General features: G+C 35.5%; 1 protein-coding gene across 1 annotated transcript; it reads left to right on the top strand.

Moving 5' to 3' along the window:
* The first annotated feature begins 235 nt into the window (after nucleotides 1-235).
* On the top strand, nucleotides 236-10,107 carry kti12 (KTI12 chromatin associated homolog). Its single transcript, NM_001126418.1, has 9 exons — nucleotides 236-495; nucleotides 685-736; nucleotides 3,573-3,625; nucleotides 3,809-3,864; nucleotides 3,959-4,038; nucleotides 5,585-5,744; nucleotides 5,836-5,898; nucleotides 6,047-6,115; nucleotides 9,871-10,107. Exons 1-9 carry the CDS (start codon nucleotides 345-347, stop codon nucleotides 10,012-10,014), a joined length of 828 nt encoding a protein of 275 aa, NP_001119890.1. The 5' UTR covers nucleotides 236-344; the 3' UTR covers nucleotides 10,015-10,107.
* Nucleotides 10,108-19,417: the final 9,310 nt, after the last annotated feature.

Here is a 19,417-nt window from a genome sequence, read left to right as displayed (position 1 = left end):
TACATATTCACTCACCTCAGAACTCCTAGTTCCCAAAAATCCCCAGGGGCATAGCTTTCCCAGTAGGCTCTATAAATTGATTCACCTACCTCAGATCACTCAGATAAATGTAAGTACATGTAAAGTGTAATGGCATCGGTTTCAAAGACCTTAGCAGTGATTATACGTCGACTGTCTAATAAAAAAAAATCTGTCGCCTTTTCACCAGTGACCTGTAGAGGGCAGCAGCGCACTAATCTTACGACATTCTACGAGCGCGAAGAAGAACATCATCTCCCGTGTAACATTACTGTGTACATAAGCATGGTATAGATTTTAGTTTTTTTTATTTCTTTTGCGCTAAAATGCCTTTAATATTGATGTGTGGATACCCGTGCAGTGGTAAAACCAGACGAGCACAGGAACTCAGAGACTACTTCACACAAAACACAGGAAGAAAGGTTCATATTGTTGGAGATGAAGATCAAGGAATTGACAAGAACTCTGTTTATGCAGGTGAGAAGCTTCTCGGAGTTCAGGCAGCAATATTTGAATATAATTTAAAGTCATATGTGTATCTCAGTACATTAATAAGCTCGTGGGCCCATTTTGCTTACAAACATATCTTTAGTTTTGCTTACAGTGGGCTGACATGGCAAAACTTTTACATTTTGCATTTGAGTATTTTCTTGAATTGTTTTTCAGACTCGCAGAAGGAGAAGAACCTGAGAGGAGCACTGAGAGCTGAAGTGGAGAGGTGATTTATCTGGTCATATCACATTCATAAATCTGATAAAAGTGTAGAAAAGAAATAGACTCAAACATAATGTCAGTGATAAAGAAGAATCAAGATTATTAAAATGGGTAAAATATTTGTAAAGTGTCATGTATTCATTTAGCTTTGACATCAACAGCTGCATCTCAATAAATAGAATAAAAAAATGTATTCATTTCAGTAATTCAATTCAAAAAGTGAAACTCAAATTACATAGGTTTATAATACTCATTAATATATTTCAAGTGTTTATTTGGTCACATTTTATTTTGATGGTGTGTTTGTTGGTTTTAAGTTACATTACATGCCAACTAATTCTCATTAGATTATACGTAAACTGTTAGCTCGGGGTTAGGGTTAGTATAAGCTGACATGTACTTGCAAAGTTTCTTATAGTCAGTTAAATGTTGGTTGAAGGAGCAAGATCAGTCTACTAATACTCAAATGGACCATCAAAATAAAGTGTTACCTTATTTATTTATCTATTTATTTTATTTTGATTAAAGATCATGAAAACTCATAAACAAATAATAATAAAAAAAATTTTGACAGAAATATTGGACTAATGAAATGTATGAACATGTAAAGCACTCAACACTTGGTAAAGTCTGTTTTATATTTGATTATTCGATTTAAAACGTCCCCATATTGGTTATAACTCTACTTTGACTATTCAGTCTGAAATCGCATGCAAATATTACTCAAAACAACATCAGCACTATTTAATTGACTGTGAACAATGATGTACTTTGATAGTCATTGTCTGCCAATATGACTTCAGCTACTTTAAATAAAAAATAATACTTTTCTGAAATTATATTATTAAAGAGAATATCCAAAATGTGAATATAAAACCAACTGTGGCATGGAGACGATCAGTCTGTGGCATTGCTGAGGTGTTATGAATCCCAGGTTGCTCTGATAGTGGTCTTCCACTTTTCTGTGTTGTTGGGTTTGGTGTCTCACATCTTCCTTTTCAAAAGATTCCATAGATTCTCTATGAGATTAAAGATGGGCAAGTTTGCTGATCAGTTAAACACAGGCAAACCATGGTCCTTATACCAAGACTTATATTATTTTTGGTAGTCTGGGAAGGTGTTAATCTTGCTGGAAAATCAAATCAGCATCTCCATAAAGCTGGTCAGAAGAGTGATGGGCTTAATCCCTTATTTATCGGGGCCCACCACAATGGAATGAACCGCCACCTATTATGTTTTATGCAGCGGATGCCCTTCCAGCTGCAACTCAGTATTGGGAAATGCACTCTCACATTTTCACACACATGCACACAATGGCCAATTTAATTCCATTTTGTATTTGATTTTTATTAAATTGAGCTATTATTTAAAACCTGTTTATTTATTTTTTGATTAAACGCAAGTATCACTATTACAGAGTCATGCATTTGTAATAATAATAATAATAATAATAATAATAATAATAATAATAAAAACAAATTAATAAAAGAAAAAGATCAGAAATAGAATCCTTAGTTCTTCAGCACAATTCCCACAATTTATGGACCTTAAAAAGATCCAAAACTTGAGCAAAATATCTTATTTTCATTTTTGGTTTCCAGTACAAATATCTGAACTTTTAAGGGTCACCTATTTTACCCCTTTTACAAGATGTAAGATGAGCCTTTGGCGTCTCCAGGATGTGTCTGTAAATTTCAGCTCAAAATATCCATCAGATTATTTATTATAGCCTCCAGAATCTGCCCATTTTGGTGTCTGATTGCAGTATAGCTTTTTTGGTAGCCTGTGGCTTTGCAACTAATGCAAATGAGCTGCTTCTCCCCGCCCACTGCTTCTACATGCGTGTCTGCTTCTTCTGCATTACATCAGATAAACAGCAGTCAGTGATAGAGACAGACTCAGATGAAGCTGAAATACAGCTCATTAGTCAAAAATATCAAGTATGTTTATTTAATGTATTTGTGGGGGAATTTATTCAAGCCCTTCTGAAATGATGAGTCTCACACATTTGCCATCTGCAGTACACAAACACACACACACACACATTAGCATTTACTGACACTATATGGCTGTGGGGATTACAGCGGTTAAAAATGTGCTATTTTACTGTCTTTATTTCAAACATGCTCTGTTTTAAAAATGTTTTAAACTTAAAATGTATGAAAATCACATAGAGTTGAAACAGAAATTTTAATCCCTGTTGATTTGCAAAAATGTTCTGTGGACGTGTATATATGTTATTTTAGAAATGTGGCACCTGTCAATTAATTCGGCGGGCGAGAAAACCACACTCCCATGTCAGGTTGCGGTGGGCCTTTAAATAGGATTTGAATCCTATTTTAACTTGAGGAAATTTAATAAAAGGTTTATATCATTGTTGGAGTTATATCATCCAATATGACAGTGGACACACTATGCCTGGACACAGTTCTGTCCAAACAGCTTACAAAAGATGATTTTCATCATAGGTGCCCTATAAATCTATGGTTGCTGGAGATGCAGAAAATTGAAGAAAATTAGAAATCTGTCTGCCTGTGGTATATGAACATTATTATCCAGTTAAATTAGCTTCTGGTCTTGTCATCAATATTAAAATATGTCTTATTTTATATAAGTTTTCAACATGACAGATTCTAAGAAAAGCTTTAAGGATGATTTGCAAAGAAAGTTTACGTGTCAACAGAACATGCTTTTAAAGGTCATATATGGGTGTATAATGAATTTAATAATACACTCTTATAGTTATAATTGTGCATTAATTGTAATTATGCACTTGCATTTTTAGAGCACTATGAGCCGTTTAAATGATTTCATTTTATATTCTCTCTCTTTGCACATAGGAAAGTCAATAAAGATGACATTGTGATTCTTGATTCCTTAAATTACATTAAAGGTAAGAATGACAACATCTGTGCTTTTGCTGTTTTGTTTATTTGTGTTTTAGAGCTCACCTTTAGAAGTTATTGTTCCTCGAAGTGAGATATTGAGATGATATACAGATCCTCAACAGCTGGCATTGCATGTGATTATATCCATCTGCTACTAAACTGATGATTCATTTGTGTTTTAATACCAGGCTACAGATATGAGCTGTTTTGTCTCATCAAACATACACAAACACCTCACTGCTTGGTACGTAAACCTTCAAAACGTGCCTGCAGAACATTTATGTTTATTTATTTCTTTCTTTTTTATATGTGGTGCTATAATTGTATAACTCCTGCAGGTGTACTCTTTGACGTCAGCTGACTTGAGCTCAGAATGGAATAAAGACAGAGAGGCAGATTCTCAGTACACTCAGGAAATGTAAGCATGTATTGTATTGTTTAAGTCAATGTTCTAAGTTTTGGGGTCAGGAACATTTTTTTAGAAAGTCATTGATACGTCTGATTATCAAGTAGGCCTTCAGTTTGTCTAATGTGTGACAAATGTGTGGTTTTGTATTCAGTTTTACAAAAACAAATCAATTTTGAGTAAATGATGTTTGTTTGAACTTTGTTTTCTGAAACAAATGTGTTTTCGGTAGCTTCCAAATAAAAAGCAGAACAACTGTTTTCAACATTGACAATAATAAGAAATGAAAATTTTTAAAGAAAATGTTGAAATATATTACAGAAGGAAGTTATTTAAAGTTTATAATATTACACATTCTTACTGTAATTTGTATTGTATGTGTGATCAAAAAAATCAGCCCTGTGTTATTTTAATATCACTGACACTTATAAAAAACACAGAATGTCAGTATTTATTATATAATTATTTTAGACTTTTATTTGTTAATACAAATTTATGTTTTTATCTTATTTAAGTTTGTCACATTTGCTTTATTTTATTATATTTATATTTTAAAACAACTGAATCAAAAATGAGGACTATTAACAACTAAATTAAATAAAAATGTAAAAGATTTCCATGCAATTTTATAGTCCTTATACATTTACAAATATTACCAATTAAAGTTTTGCATTTTAATTTCTTGTGTATTGGTAAGTGTTGAAACTAACATTAGTTAGTAATAGTAATAGAAGTACATTTATTGTTAATGTTACCTAATACTAGGAATGCTTCGATCAGGATTTTTGCAGCCGATACAGAATTTAGATTCCTTGTCATGGTAATCGCCCAATACCGAATTCCAGTTATGAGGCTTCAAGCTTTATGGTGCATTAAGCACATTTTCCCTCTAAGTATGAACCTTAAGGGCCTGATCACACCCAACGCGCCTTGACATACCAAAAATCTAAGGTGCACTGCCTTTTTTGTTGACAAGAAAAAAACAAGCGTGGTTCGCTTTTTATCTCCCTAGACACGATATTTAATAATATTTTGAAATTCAAGATTTGTGAACCATACAGCTCAGGATAACTCAAAACAGAAACCACAAGTCTCTCCTCCATCTTCAAAATTCTTCATAGTCATCTTAACAACACAAACACTGCAGTCACCTCAGCGGAAACCCCACCTCTGCTTTCATTTGATTAGAGAATGAACCACCATTTAGGTGTGAACATGTCATGGCCAGAAGCAGCTTTACAGAAAACAAAGCATTCATTTTATTTCGGCTTAGGCTATGTGTAATACACAGGAGTGCTTGTGCATCTTCCTCTGCTACACCTGTGATAGGTTCATGAAATCGGCCAGATTGGCTAGTACCGATCAAGTCATGAAATGTGATTATCGGCCGACAGCAATCTTCGGCTGATCAATTGGAGCATTTCCACCTAATACATTTCATATACTTCCCAAATTTTTAAGGGTGATTTGTTTCAGTTGATGATTCAAAAAAGTTCTAAAATAAAGCTTTGTATTATATTACCTTCATTAACATTTTTTTTCTGATTTTAAACAACAGCCTTGATGCGCTAATCCTGCGTTTTGAAGCCCCTGATTCAAGAAATAGATGGGATAGTCCCCTCTTTACTATTCAGCAAGACGACTCGCTTCCATTTGAAGCCATCTGTGATGCGCTATTTAAAAGAAAAGCACCACCACCTAATCAGTCCACGAAGAGCGTAAGCATGCTCAGAATCCATTAATAGCATTATCATGCATGTTTTGATTGCTCTTGGATGGATATTAAAATCTGTTTTCACTTTTTTCCAGCAACCACTCTCATCCACAAACTTTCTGTACGAGTTGGACAAAGTTACTCAAGATGTGCTAATGGTAGGATTTTCATTCTCTTCAGCTTTTGTGTTCTGTTAAAATAGGAAGCATTCAAAGACTTTTTAAGGTTCATTGCCCACAGGTTAGTGTTTATAGATTGCATCGTTACCGTCAGTATCAAAAGTAGGTGTTGTTTTTTATGTCTTAGGCTGTTCTTGAGTCACAGAAGACCAGCGTCCCCGGAGATCTCATTTCCATTCCTGGAGCCACAGAAAAGATATCCTTTATTTTTGCATCAGTCTGTGTGTGCATATATGTATATAAAAATGTTATAAATATACAGTCAGATACAAAAAAAAATGGGACATCAACATAAGCCAACTTTTTTGGCTCTATACACCAACAGAATGGATTTAAAATGAAACGAATAAGATTGGCCATGGAACAGTTGAGAAGCCAATTGTCCCATTACTTTTGGTCCCTTAACAAGCGTAAATACCCTCAAATTAAAGCTGACATTTTGCCGTTGAAGCACATCTTGTTCATTTTTATTTCAAATTTGACAATTGATACATTAGTTGTATTTTGAGTGAAATGTTTTTTTTCATCTTCTAATTAAACTACTCATGACATTCTTTAATTTAAATAGAAATGTTGTGAAAGAGCAAGTTTTTCATTAAATTAAAAGGTGCTATGTTATGTGCAACCTTCAAATGAAATTTTAATCTTAATATTGTTTGTAGTAATATATTATATATGTGCTATAAATATTTCTTGTTCTGACCAATTGTTATTTTCTGAAGAAACAAATGCTCCAAATGACAGTATTTTAGTTTAAATTTGGACAAGAGCTTAATGGATTTTTTATTTTTACTCAATCCATTACCAATAAGCCGATCATTTTCAACTAATTTCTCTTTTTTCCCATGGCTCCCATATAAAGTTATTGGTAAATTTACATTAATTAAAATATATATTTCTATATTTTTATGCTTCAATTAAAAAATATATATCTCTTTTTTCCCAGCTTGACAACAAAGTAGTATCCACAGTATTAAAAATAGTTTTAGCATTAAACCAAGATCAAGCCTAGCATTTTAATAAGCTCGATTGAAACATTTTCTGACAGAAAGTTGATCCGTTTAATGCTAATTGAAGATGTGTTGTAGTAATAAACTGAACCAGTTGGACGTATGTGCATGTAACGAATATGCAAACATCAAAGAATGTCATTTCATTCTGATGCAATTGCATTTTGCTGGCAATCCGAAACTGCTTTAGTGTTCAGACACATGGAGAGAAAGATTAGTGCAGGTGGCCATTTGAAAAAATAGCGTTCTTAAATATAAATAAATATTATTAGAAGTTAATTCATTCTTGTTCTTTAGTTGTCATAGCAAGGTCTTCAGCTTGGACTACCATTCAAAAAAATTTGGGTTTACAAGAAAAAAAACAAAGAACTGAGAAATATTTTGTACATTTATATATTTAGACATTTATTACTGTGATTGAAAAGTAACTGCATTGACAGATTCTGAACAAAGTCTTTTTTTTTTTTAATTTATTCAGAAGGTCTAAATCACTGTGTTAAGAGGGAAAATGCAGGAGAAATGGATAAATTGACACATGGACATTATCACAACAAAACCCAACCAACTGAAATAATTCTCAGGCTATAAAATGCAAGAGGCGAGTAATAAAAGCAAACAGAGGTGTACATCACCAATAAGCCAATAAGTAACCATAGAAATGGGAACAAACAAAAAAAGGAGTTAACTGTTGACAAAACAAGGTACAGACTTCGTTTTTTATTATTAACATGATAATTCAATCAGAAATATTTTGCATTAAGCAAAGTTACTCAACAATAAGGTCTGAACCAAATGTTCTTTGTTATATTTACTATTTTATATTATTTATGATTTCAGTTCACTGTAAATTATACATTTGCTCTATTTGAAATTTACCCACAACTCTGGAATGAGTCATATAGACAACAATGTTGTATACGTAAACGACTATAAGTCCTGAATTATGTGCCTTGCAAACAATAATGGTTTTGCTTTTGAAAGCTTGCTTTTTAAAACCTGTTTTCAAATGGCCCCCAAAACATCTTTGAAATGAACAGCCAAATTGCGTGAAGTTGTTTTTTTAAGATGTCTGAAAACCCTTAAATGTCCAAAGAGTGGAACATTTATGTATTCATTTATTAAATAAAAAAGAATTGTGTAGACTTTTTTCATTGTAAATGTCTACGCTGTCACTTAATGAAAAAGAGAAAAAAGCCCTGCATCACTATAAATGTTAAAGGGCCATGAAGCCCCTTGTTTCAGCAGGGTGTTTTCACACCTCTACTTTGGAAAAAGTCAGGAAGGTGGGCGTGTCCAGCCCTCTTTAGGGGGAAGTGTTGGAGGAGCTAAAGAGGGAGGGTCTGTAAATATTTGCATAAAAATGGGAGTGTCGATTTGGGCACACGCTGATTTTCAGTCAAAATGTACACAAGCTGCTTCCCAAATGGCACACTATACACTATGCACTCATGCACTATATACTTATGCACTTACACACTCAGCAGTATATGTATGTAGTGTCGTCCCAAATGGCACACTAATGTTTTTTTACTTAGCGGGAATTCAAACCGTTTCCCTAATGACGTTTGCCAAATCAGTGAAATAAACGACCGAATTATCAGATAATACCTGCCGTGAGTATTGCCGCATTCACCATCGGGAGGCGCTATAATCACTCTCGTAGGAGAATTTTGCTTTCACCATCCAAAATAAATAAAGTTATCCAACATGTGCGCCCGATAGCTCCGCCCTTTCCGCTATGTAAGCAATCCTGCGATTGTTGAGTGTGTGAAGTGTCCATCATTACACACTTCATTTTACCAGCTGAATGAGTGCATCATCCAGGTAATTAAAGTGCACTTACTTTTAGACTTTTCAGTGTGAACGCTCTACATACACTATTTATACTACAAAATGGGGTAGAATAGTGCATAAGTATGCGATTTGGGATGCAGCTATACACACAGGGGAGAAAGACTGTAACATTATTTACTTGGACATCAGTAATCGAATTATTTGCCAAATTATTAAATGGTGGACTTTAACTGCAGTTTGGCTCTTTCATTCAGGGGATTCATTCATGCCCTTGTGACAAACGAGGTATTTGATTCGAGGAACTGCTCTAAAAGCGTGTATTTTTAATGCAATTTTTTTTTTGTAAACATGTTTACACTCTGTGTAATAGTTAGTTCTATATGAACTAACTTTGCCATCTGAATAAACAAAGACCACTGGTCGCTCACTTACCAAATCTGTAGAGACAGGACAATCAACACCAACTAGAGCCGCGTCTTTATTAAGAGGAGATGAGTAGCAAATCCGGATCTCACCATTTGCAGATGAGAAAAGCTCTCGGGTAAACAATGTTCCTTAGACATGTATTGTTGTCAAGCGTCACGTGCACTGTAATCCACACATGAGTCCAGCTGCGCTCTCATAGAGAGAAAATAAAAACAAAACCTTCAAATTATAAAAGCAACACTGCACGCTTGGTTTGGCAACACAACGTGGCGTCTGTCTGCCGTCTAAACACGGTTACATTAATGAATATTAATGAAGTTGCACAATAGAGCGCGCTAATTTGTTTGAACCAAGTCTTACCCATGCATTAATGCAGCACACTCAGAGATGTAATAAGGCACTCTTAGGTACAGACGTCTAGTCTATGCGCTGAAATACACGCTAAGGTCTCATGGCCGTGACGCAGCTTCAAAAATTAGTTTCAAACCAGAAGTATGAATTTGCTCAAAATAACGCAAAAACAACCAATTTTTACTTTTTAGTGAAATAAATGTGTCCTGATAGTGTTTTTAGCAGTGTGGGACACATATACAACTGTCAACAGCTCAAAAAATGTGTTTAGGTGTTTCGTGACCCTTTGATGATCATTGAACTGACATGTTTGATTGCCACTGCAACATACACTGTTGTAACTGCTTATTTTCCTTAACCTTTTTCATACATTGAACTCACAAGAAGTCTTAACATGGTGGAGCTGAGGAAACTCAGACGTCAGTTCATCAGTTACACCAAGATGCACCCAACAGAGAACATTGGACAGATTGCCAATATGTTTGTGCAGTATCTTAATAAGAGCATGCATTAACAGGTGTTTTTCTTATTGTAATTCTTCAGGAAATATTTATTTTTTAAGTTGCATTTTAACAACATTTCAAGTGCAATAAAATGTCAATTCTTATCATGTCTTTTTATATCCACTGATGTATTTATACATTCACCCAACAATGAGATTTTACTCATTATTTACTCACTCTTAAGTGGTTTCAACCCTTTAAAACTTTCTTCATTTTCTTAAACACAGATGATGATAATTTAAACAATTCTGGAAAAAAATGCCCTGACAGTCAATGGCTACTGGTTTCCAACATTCTTCAAAATATATTTTGTTAAACAGAAGAAAGAAATTCAAAGAGGTTTGAAAACAACAGAGGAAGAGTGAATGATGACACAACAACTATCTCTTTAAGGAGTAATGGGCAAAGTATGTTGTGTTTTTTATCATGTAACAAAAGCTACTTTTCTTGATAAGGGCCTATAATGCCCATTGTTTACAAGATGCGAAACAATACTCTGATGTCCCTAGTGTGTCTATGTGAAGTTTCAGCTCAAAATACCCCACATATAATGTTTTGTTGCTATTTGAAGCTGCACCTTTTAGGCTTCGATCCTTATTGTGCCATTTTGGTGACTGTCACTTTAAATTTAAATGAGATTGCTGATATTATCTTACAGGAGTACTGTATTGAATTGTAAAATATATCAAAATAAACAGTAAAAATCAAATAATTTAAAACATTAAATCTACAGTCTGAAATTGGTTTAAATAGAATATTAATCAAATTTTTAGTGACTAATGTGTAAACTTTGTACTACCATATACTTTTAGAAATACAATAGGACATTTTATTTACAAATGCATACTTTGAAAGTAAATTATGAAAAAAAAATTGTAAAACTTACCTAATTTACCATAAAACTTTTAATTCGTTAAAGGTTACTATAAAAATACTATTGTAGATTATAATCATTTATAAAGTTTTGTGGTGCACAAAAGTGTTCTTGGAGCTTCATACGATTACAGTTGAACTGCTGAAGTCAAATGGAATGTTTTGACTATTTTCTTGATTCCTTTTCTGGACTTTGAACATCTTGGGACGATTGCTGTGGAGAATGAGAGAGCTTTATCTTAAATTGTGTTCTGAAGATAAAGGAAGATTTGGGGTATTAAGATGGCATAATGGTGAGTACTTAAAATCAGAGTTTACATTTTTTGATGAAATAACCCTTTAATGTGTTATCTATCAGCTTATACAAAGTTTTTGACACCTACACCACCTGACAATAGACTTGTCGATCCCAGTTGTAAGAGCAACAAATAATAACTTGACTTCTAGTTGATCATTAAAAAAGGTAGGCAAAAGGTAGATTTTTCAAATGAATGATCTGTTGAACTACATTCCAATCATTATAAATACTGCAGAAGACATATTGGAACCTGCATAGTCCCAACATTCTTACAGAAATCAGTCAAGTTTGGTGAAGGAAAAATCATGGTTCGGGGTTACATTCAGTATGGGGGGCTGTGCGAGAGATCTGCAGTGTGGATGGCACCATAATTTATTTAGAGGTTTGTTGTGCTGCTCTGGCTAAATTTTATTTTAAATGACCAAAATGTAACGTGATAATTGAAAATTACTGGAGGGGAAATAAATAATATATTTAAGATCTCTGAACATAACAGAAAATTAAACAATGATAAGGCAACAATAAGAGTGTATTTATAGTGGCAGAAATATATTTTTTGACAGGCCTTGTCAAAAGTGAGAGGGCACTTTCACTATAAAAAATAGCACCTAAATTATTTCATTTTTAACAATCAATTAAATTACACAGCGTTTTATATCAAAAGTTGATAATGATATAAAATATACTACATTTTGATGGTAAAATATAACCTTTTAAGCAATGGCTGTTATTTGTTTTAGTATTCAAACATTAAATAACAAATGCAGCAAGTGAAATAAAAACGAATATGAAACAACACATATATAGCAGGATATGAAGGACTATTATTATTAGCAAAATGCTGCTCTTTTATCTTTGTATTTTTATCATTTTATTTTTGTTATTTTAATTATTTTTTGTCTTAATACTTAACTAACAAGCTATAGATAAATCCCAGCTTGACGTTTTAGAAAATATTTTAAGCAGCTGCCCAGTATATATTAAAGATCACCAAGAACAAAAAAAACGAAAACGCAGAAACATGTTACATGCCCCCATAAATGTCAAAATTATGTTTAACTTAATCACATAATGGCCCAAAGCTGAAATGATGAAAAAAGCTTATTTTATTTTTATAAAACATTTGTCAAAAGTTATTTTTTGAGTCAAAGCAATACCGTCATTTAAGAATCCATATTTATTTAATTAATTCATTAATTTGGCAAGTGCTTATATAGGCTATAATATAAATCATACAAGTACCTTGGACAGCTACAGTGCCACTCCGTAAAGCTTTCCAAAAACTATTAAAGAAAGTCTTTTTACCGAAGACATGGACGGCCAACATTACAACACGCCGTAACCGTCCTTTGTGGTCTCGCTGGTTTTAAATGAACAAGAAGTCTGGGCTTTGAATTAAAATGTGCAGTTAATTCCTCAATGTTCAAACAGTTGTTCTAAGTTTGTGTATTCCATGAATATAGCAATGTTGCGGAATTCGGACAATGATGATGTTAAGTGTGTCTTTATTCGCTTTACTCCATGCGCAGCAGGAAAAAAAGTCTTTCATCGGTTCATGTAGTCGCTGGTAAAGTTCTCTCCCGGATCTCTCAGAGTTTTGTGCTATCAAAAACAGCGCTGCATGCAATAAACACAAACTCAAGTCAGGCGAATTAAAGGTCTCATTGCCTAGGATTTTAATCAAATTAATCAAACTCTAGCCACAAATAAAACAATAGGCTAATTTATTATTTTAAGATTATAGATGCAGCATTAGTAATTATATCATAGATGGTTAATTGTATTTAAGTCAACGAAATAGGCAAGGCAAGGCAAGTTTATTTATATAGCACATTTCATACACAGTGGCAATTCAAAGTGCTTTACATAAACAGGAATAAAAAAGACAAGTTTAGGAACATAAAATGCAGACAATAAAAATTATTAAAAACAGATAGAAACAAATTAAAATGAGTTAAAATAGGCTATAAAAGAATGAAAAAGAAAATGAAAAACATAATAGTGCGATCTCTCGGACGTAGCACAGTGCTCATACAGTAAAGGCACAGCTAAACAGATGTGTTTTCAGTCTTGATTTGAATGTGCCTAATGTTGGAGCACATCTGATCATTTCTGGAAGCTGATTCCAGCAGCGGGGGTCATAATGGCTGAAGGCAGATTCATCCTGCTTTGACTGAACCCTTGAAATTTCTAGTTTATATGATCCTAAAGATCTGAGTGATCTGTTGCGTTTGTATTCAGTGAGCATATCTGTAATGTATTGAGGTCCTAGGCCATTTAGTGATTTATAGACTAGTAATAATACTTTAAACTCTATTCTGAATGTAACTGGGAGCCAGTGTAAAGACCTGAGGACAGGTGTGATGTGCTCTGATTTTCTGGTTCTGGTCAGAATTCTGGCTGCAGCGTTCTGGATGAGCTGCAACTGTCTGACTGTCTTTTTGGGAAGGCCAGTGAGGAGTCCATTACAGTAATCCACCCTGCTGCTGATAAAAGCATGAACAATTTTCTCTAAGTCTTCACTGGAAACAAAGCATCTGATTCTTGCTATGTTTTTGAGATGATAGTATGCTGATTTACTAACTGCTTTGACATGACTGTAGAAACTCAGATCTGACTCCAGAGTCACACCAAGATTCTTGACCTTATTTTTTGTCATTTGACCTTTAGAGCCAAGGTACGCATTTACCTTGAGAACCTCGTCTCTTTTCCCAAATGCAATGACTTCATTTTCTCTTAGTTTAACTGAAGAAAGTTTTGGCACATTCAATTGCTCATTTCATCAATGCATTGGCAGAGGGTGTCAATGGGGCAGTAAGGCTAGGTAGATCTGAGTGTCATCAGCATAGCTGTGGTAGGAGATTTGGTTCTTTCTCATTATTTGGTTCAGAGGTAGCATATAAAGGCTGAACAGGAGAGGTGCCAGAATCGAGCCTTGTGGGACTCCACACGTCATGGGTGTCCACCTCGACCTATGATCACCTATACTGACATAGTAACCTCTCCCTTCAAGGTAAGATCTGTATTTAGGCGTATATCATTGATTATCTTTATGAGCGCTCTCTGTACTGTGATGTGCTCTGAAACCAGATTGAAAATTGTCTAAACACCCCCTGAAGTTTAAGAACTTGTTGACCTGGTTAAAAACAACTTTTTCAATGATTTTGCCAATGAAAGGGAGATTTGAGATTGGCCTTTAATTGCTCAGTAGGGTGTTATCCAGGTTGCTCTTCTTCAAGAGGGGTTTAACAACTGCAGTTTTAAGTGAGTTTGGAAAAATTGGAAAGTGAAGCATTTACCACTTTTAGAAGATCCATTTCTAAACAGGTAAACAACGTTTTGAAGAATGATGTGGGGAGCGTGTCAAGACTGCAGGTTGATGTTTTTATAATTTGCACCATCTCTTCTACGATTTTACCGTTAATTGCCATGAAATCAGACATAATGTCTGATTTCTTAAGTTGTGGTTGAGCTAGTTTGACTTTGACACAACTTGGCTGATTGGATGAGCTGATTTGAGCTGAGCAGAGGGCAACTGATAGTGTTTCTATCAACATAACTTAATAACTTAAAATAATAACTTTAATAAATAAAAGATCTTCATAAGAATGTGATTAGTAATTCACTTCTGAAAGTACTTCAAACATTTAAATACAAATAAATATAAATAAAACAATACACACTATAAAAGTAAACTTGAGCAATTATATCAAAGTGAATGTGCAAACTGCAAAAGAACAACATTTGTTATATGTTTTTAAATAGATTTAAGAGCAAAAAAACTATTTTTAAAGAATCAATAATAAACATTTTCAACCAATTCCTGGTATCTCTTCTGGGCTGCCTGGCATATTTTAGTCCTCGATTAAAGTGCAAAAATGAGAGCATGTTCACTTTTTCTGGCTTGAGCTTTGAACGCTGAGGTGAGAGGATATGTCCACTGGCACTAAATACCTTCTCTGAAGGAACACTTGTTGCAGGAATGCAGACAAACTTAGCCAAGGTAGCAAGATGAGGAAGTTCTTCAGCATGCAAACTCCACCACTGCAATGGATCTGCCTCTGATTTTATTAGTGGCAGAGAAAGATACAGTTTGATCTCAGCTTCAGTCTTTGACTTTATGCTGCCCTTACCCTCCTGCTCCATGATGAAGGTCCATATGAAGCCTGGCGCTGGAATGCCTCTTGAACTGTTGGCTGAACGATGGCTTCAGCTGAAGATGAACCAGCACTGCTAGATGCATGGCCACTCTGTAAAATAGGAATGAAAAATATTACTTCATACCTCTGATAATTTAAATAAAGATGCTGTTCAGACAGAGAATACAAGCAGAGTAAATTTTCGTTTTTAGGTTAAAAATAACCCAAGTTCCAACTTTCAACTAAATGCATCTGTCATTTCATACTATATTTTAGTAATAGAAAACACACGATGATGAGCTTAAGTTTTGCACTTTACTTGTACTCTCTTGTAAACATGTAAACATCAAGTTTACTCGCACTGTGTGAAAATGTATGATTGTGTTGCATTCCTTTTTTAGCTTAAAATCAAATTATTCTGCCTAATTTCCATTATTAATTACAGAACTTACTTTTAGCTGAGTATTGTATTTTGTTGTTAAATTAAGAGACGCAAACTTAAGTGTAGCAAGAGGAGTTCATGCTAACTCTTAAACTAACGTTACATGGAAGCAAGCAACATGCAGCAAATTGAAATAAGTTAACGTAATTTTGCCATCCTGTCTTTCAAATAGGTGTTTTATGTGGTATTCAGCATGAGAAAAGAAGTGTCTTACCCAATGACTGTAAAAAATATGGACGACGCGACAGCCCTTTTTCCCATTGAACGCCTTGAGGGCAAAACGCCTGCTTGACGGGCACAAACTGTCGCAAAAGACTGCTGAAATTGGAGCCAGACATGCGCAGAAGGATTGTCTGATGGAGCCAGAGGAGGAGCCGCGAAAATGAGCAGAGTCGAGCTTCCAATCAAACGCTTTATGTAAAATCAATCACGCCCCCCGAACTTCTCAGCATGCGTTTGCTGTCATATCAACACAAATGGATGTAATAACGTTAACAAATATGAGGGTTTTATATATTCAATCGCGCCAGCTCCAGGCCACAGCGCATAACTTACTCGCGGCGTCGCGGGCTGATTCCGGCTCGCATGCGGCAGCGCCTGCTCACTCGGCCGCCGCATCTGGCTCGATTGACTCGGGCTGGAATTGGGTGGTGAGTCCAGGCATCCGGAGTAGGTCCAGCAGAGGTAACATTAGTCAGTCTGAGCTCTAAGAGATAAGTCTCCGGCAGGCGAGAATCTAGCCGGAACTGTGTTTTGCTATCTGGGTGGCTAGGCGTGTATCAGCAAACTAATAAAGCCCGAAAAAAGCCCTGAACTTAGCGAATAAACAGTGTTCCACCAGGATCATGTATGTCAGAAACTATAGTTTACTGCTGAACTCATTTTGTCATGGTAAAATAACACAGAAATCGAATAATAACACTTCAGTCTACTTCAGTCTCCTGCCGAAGCTCAGACGCCGCGCTTTGAGAAACTGTCAATCACAGCTGTCAATCATGATGACACGCCCAGCATTAAATTACTGCTAAAAACAAACTGTTTACAAAAATGAAGATCTGCACCTATTTCAGCACAATAACCAGTGCCTTAATCGATCAGAACCATCTTTCGGGACATTTTATTGCAAGTGTAATATTTTTTTTTATTTGGGCTCAAGTCTCCTTCATTAACACGGAGGAGGCGGGCTTTATGACTTGTACTGCAGCCAGCCCCCAGGGGGCGATCTAACGGCCGAAACCCTCACTCAAACGTAGGCTTGCGGCACACTTGGTCTTACCTTTATCTCCCTGAACTGCAGTGGATGGTTGTCGCGAATATGAGCGAACATGTTAGACGTGTTCCCGTGTTTAGCAGCCACTTTTCGTCCACATGTTTTACACAAAGGGAAACCGTCTTCGATCAGCAATCCCTCTGCATTTTTTTGGAACCCAAAATATTTCCAAACCTCTGACTTTACCCTTTTTGAAGGGGGATAAATTCTTCGTGTGAGGTTTAGAGTGCGGTGGCAGCGGCGGCGCGCACTGCGTGCACACAGTGCTTCTACATGTGGGGATTGTTTACATCAGGGTGCGCATCAGTTCTGCGCAGCATAAACGCAGTGTTTCTTCAAGCGGTTGATGGAAAATAAGCTGAAGGGGGATAAATTGTCGGCAGCGTTCCTCCTTCCGCTATGCTGCTTCTTCGTGTGAGGATTAGAGTGCGGTGGCAGCGGCGGCGCGCACTGCGTGCACACAGTGCTTCTACATGTGGGCATTGTTTACATCAGAGTGCGCATCACTTCTGCACAGCATATACGCAGTGTTTCTTCAAGCGGTTGATGGAAAATAAGCTAATGCGCGTTCTAAAATATAAATTCAGATCTATTATTTTTCACGGTATTTTGAAGTGCCCGCGATAACAATATCGTGCATATTTATTACCGTGATTTATCGCATTACCGAAAAACAGCACAAGCCTAATGTCTGATGACTATCGTGCTTCCGCTGAGCCTGCTGTGGTAGCTTGGCAACAGAGCCACGACGTCAACTCACAGAATCTGTCAGCACAGTTCAGCATCGTTGTCCTGGCTGAGAACGGTTTGTAATCGTGCCGCGCTGTTCCAGGCTTAAAGAAAAGAAACAACCGTAACCATACCGAAGTGTTCTTAGAACGGTTCGGCACGATAGTGGAAAAGCGTCTATAGTTGTTAAAAGCAAAGAAGCAAGCCCAGTCACCAGACAATGAACATTATTAAGCATGTCCGGGGTAAGTTGAAAGAGGAGGCATTGAAGATGAATCAAAAGTATCTTGATGAATTCTGGTGGTCCTGCAAGAACGCTGTCTTAGCCATTCCAGATGACTTTATTAATAAGTTGTTATTTTAGTCATTTATGTATGGATGAATAGATGCAGTCCTCCAAGCTAATGGGAGTCATAAACAATATTCATTTTTTTCCACTGCACCATGACTTTATATTCTATACTGTACATTATTACTAAGTGACAAGACTTTTGTCTAAGCTGATAGAAAATAATCATAACAATCCTAGATTTTTATTTTATTAGCACCATTGCTAAATGAACAAATAATCGGTCATCTTTGCAACAAAATGTCCCATTGCAAATTAATAGTGACAACTTCATGAATTTTTTCAGTGATAAAATAGATGATGTTAAACTTTCTGCACCGTCTTATACTTCAGATTCAGTAAACATTCCACTGAATCAAAATAACCTACAGTGCTTTAAAATCATAGAACAGGAAAAGCTAGACAAAATTATAAATAGTTCTAAACCAGCTACGTGTATGTTGGACTCAATTCCAACTAAATTACTGAAAGAATTGCTACCTGTAATAGGAGAACCTCTTGTTAACGTTATAAACTCTTTTTGTATTTTTAGGCCATGTTCCAAATCTTTACAAGCTAGCTGTTATTAAGCCTATCATTAATAAACCACAACTGGACCCCAGCAACTTAGCTAATTATAAGCCTATTTCAAATCTTCCATTTATGTCTAAAATACTAGAAAAAGTTGTTTCTGCCCAATTATGCTCCATTCTGCAGACGAACAATGTTTTTGAAGTGTTCCAGTTAGGTTTCAGGGCTTATTACAGTACAGAAACTGCATTTGTGAAAATAACCAATGATTTACTCTTAGCTGCTGACCAAGGGTGCATCTCGCTATTAGTTTTACTCGATCTTAGTGCTGCATTTGACACCATCGACCACAATATGCTCATTAATCACTTCAATTCTACAGGTGTCCAGGTACAGGCTTTACAATGGTTTAAGTCATACTTAGTTGACCATTACATTACATTTGTGAATATTAATGGGTAGATTTCACAAGTCAGCCCAATAAAGTATCAGTTCCCCAAGGATCAGTTTTAGGCCCTTTGCTGTTTACAATATACATGCCACCCCTGGGATACATCATTAGAAAACATGGTATCAGCTTTCACTGCTATGCAGATGATACTCATTTATACATTTCAACTAAACCTGATGAAACGTGTAAACTGTCTAAGCTAAATGAGTGTATTAAAGATGTTAAAAACTGGATGACCAACAATTTCTCTTAAACTAAGACAAAACAGAATTATTACTCATTGGGCCTAAATCCTGTATACAGCAGATCTCACAACATCAATTTACCTTTTTAAAATAAAATCATATCCCCCA

The sequence above is a fragment of the Danio rerio genome, chromosome 18, assembly GCF_049306965.1.
Source record: "Danio rerio strain Tuebingen ecotype United States chromosome 18, GRCz12tu, whole genome shotgun sequence".
Lineage (NCBI taxonomy): Eukaryota > Metazoa > Chordata > Actinopteri > Cypriniformes > Danionidae > Danio > Danio rerio.
This window is presented reverse-complemented; position numbering and strand designations above follow the sequence as displayed.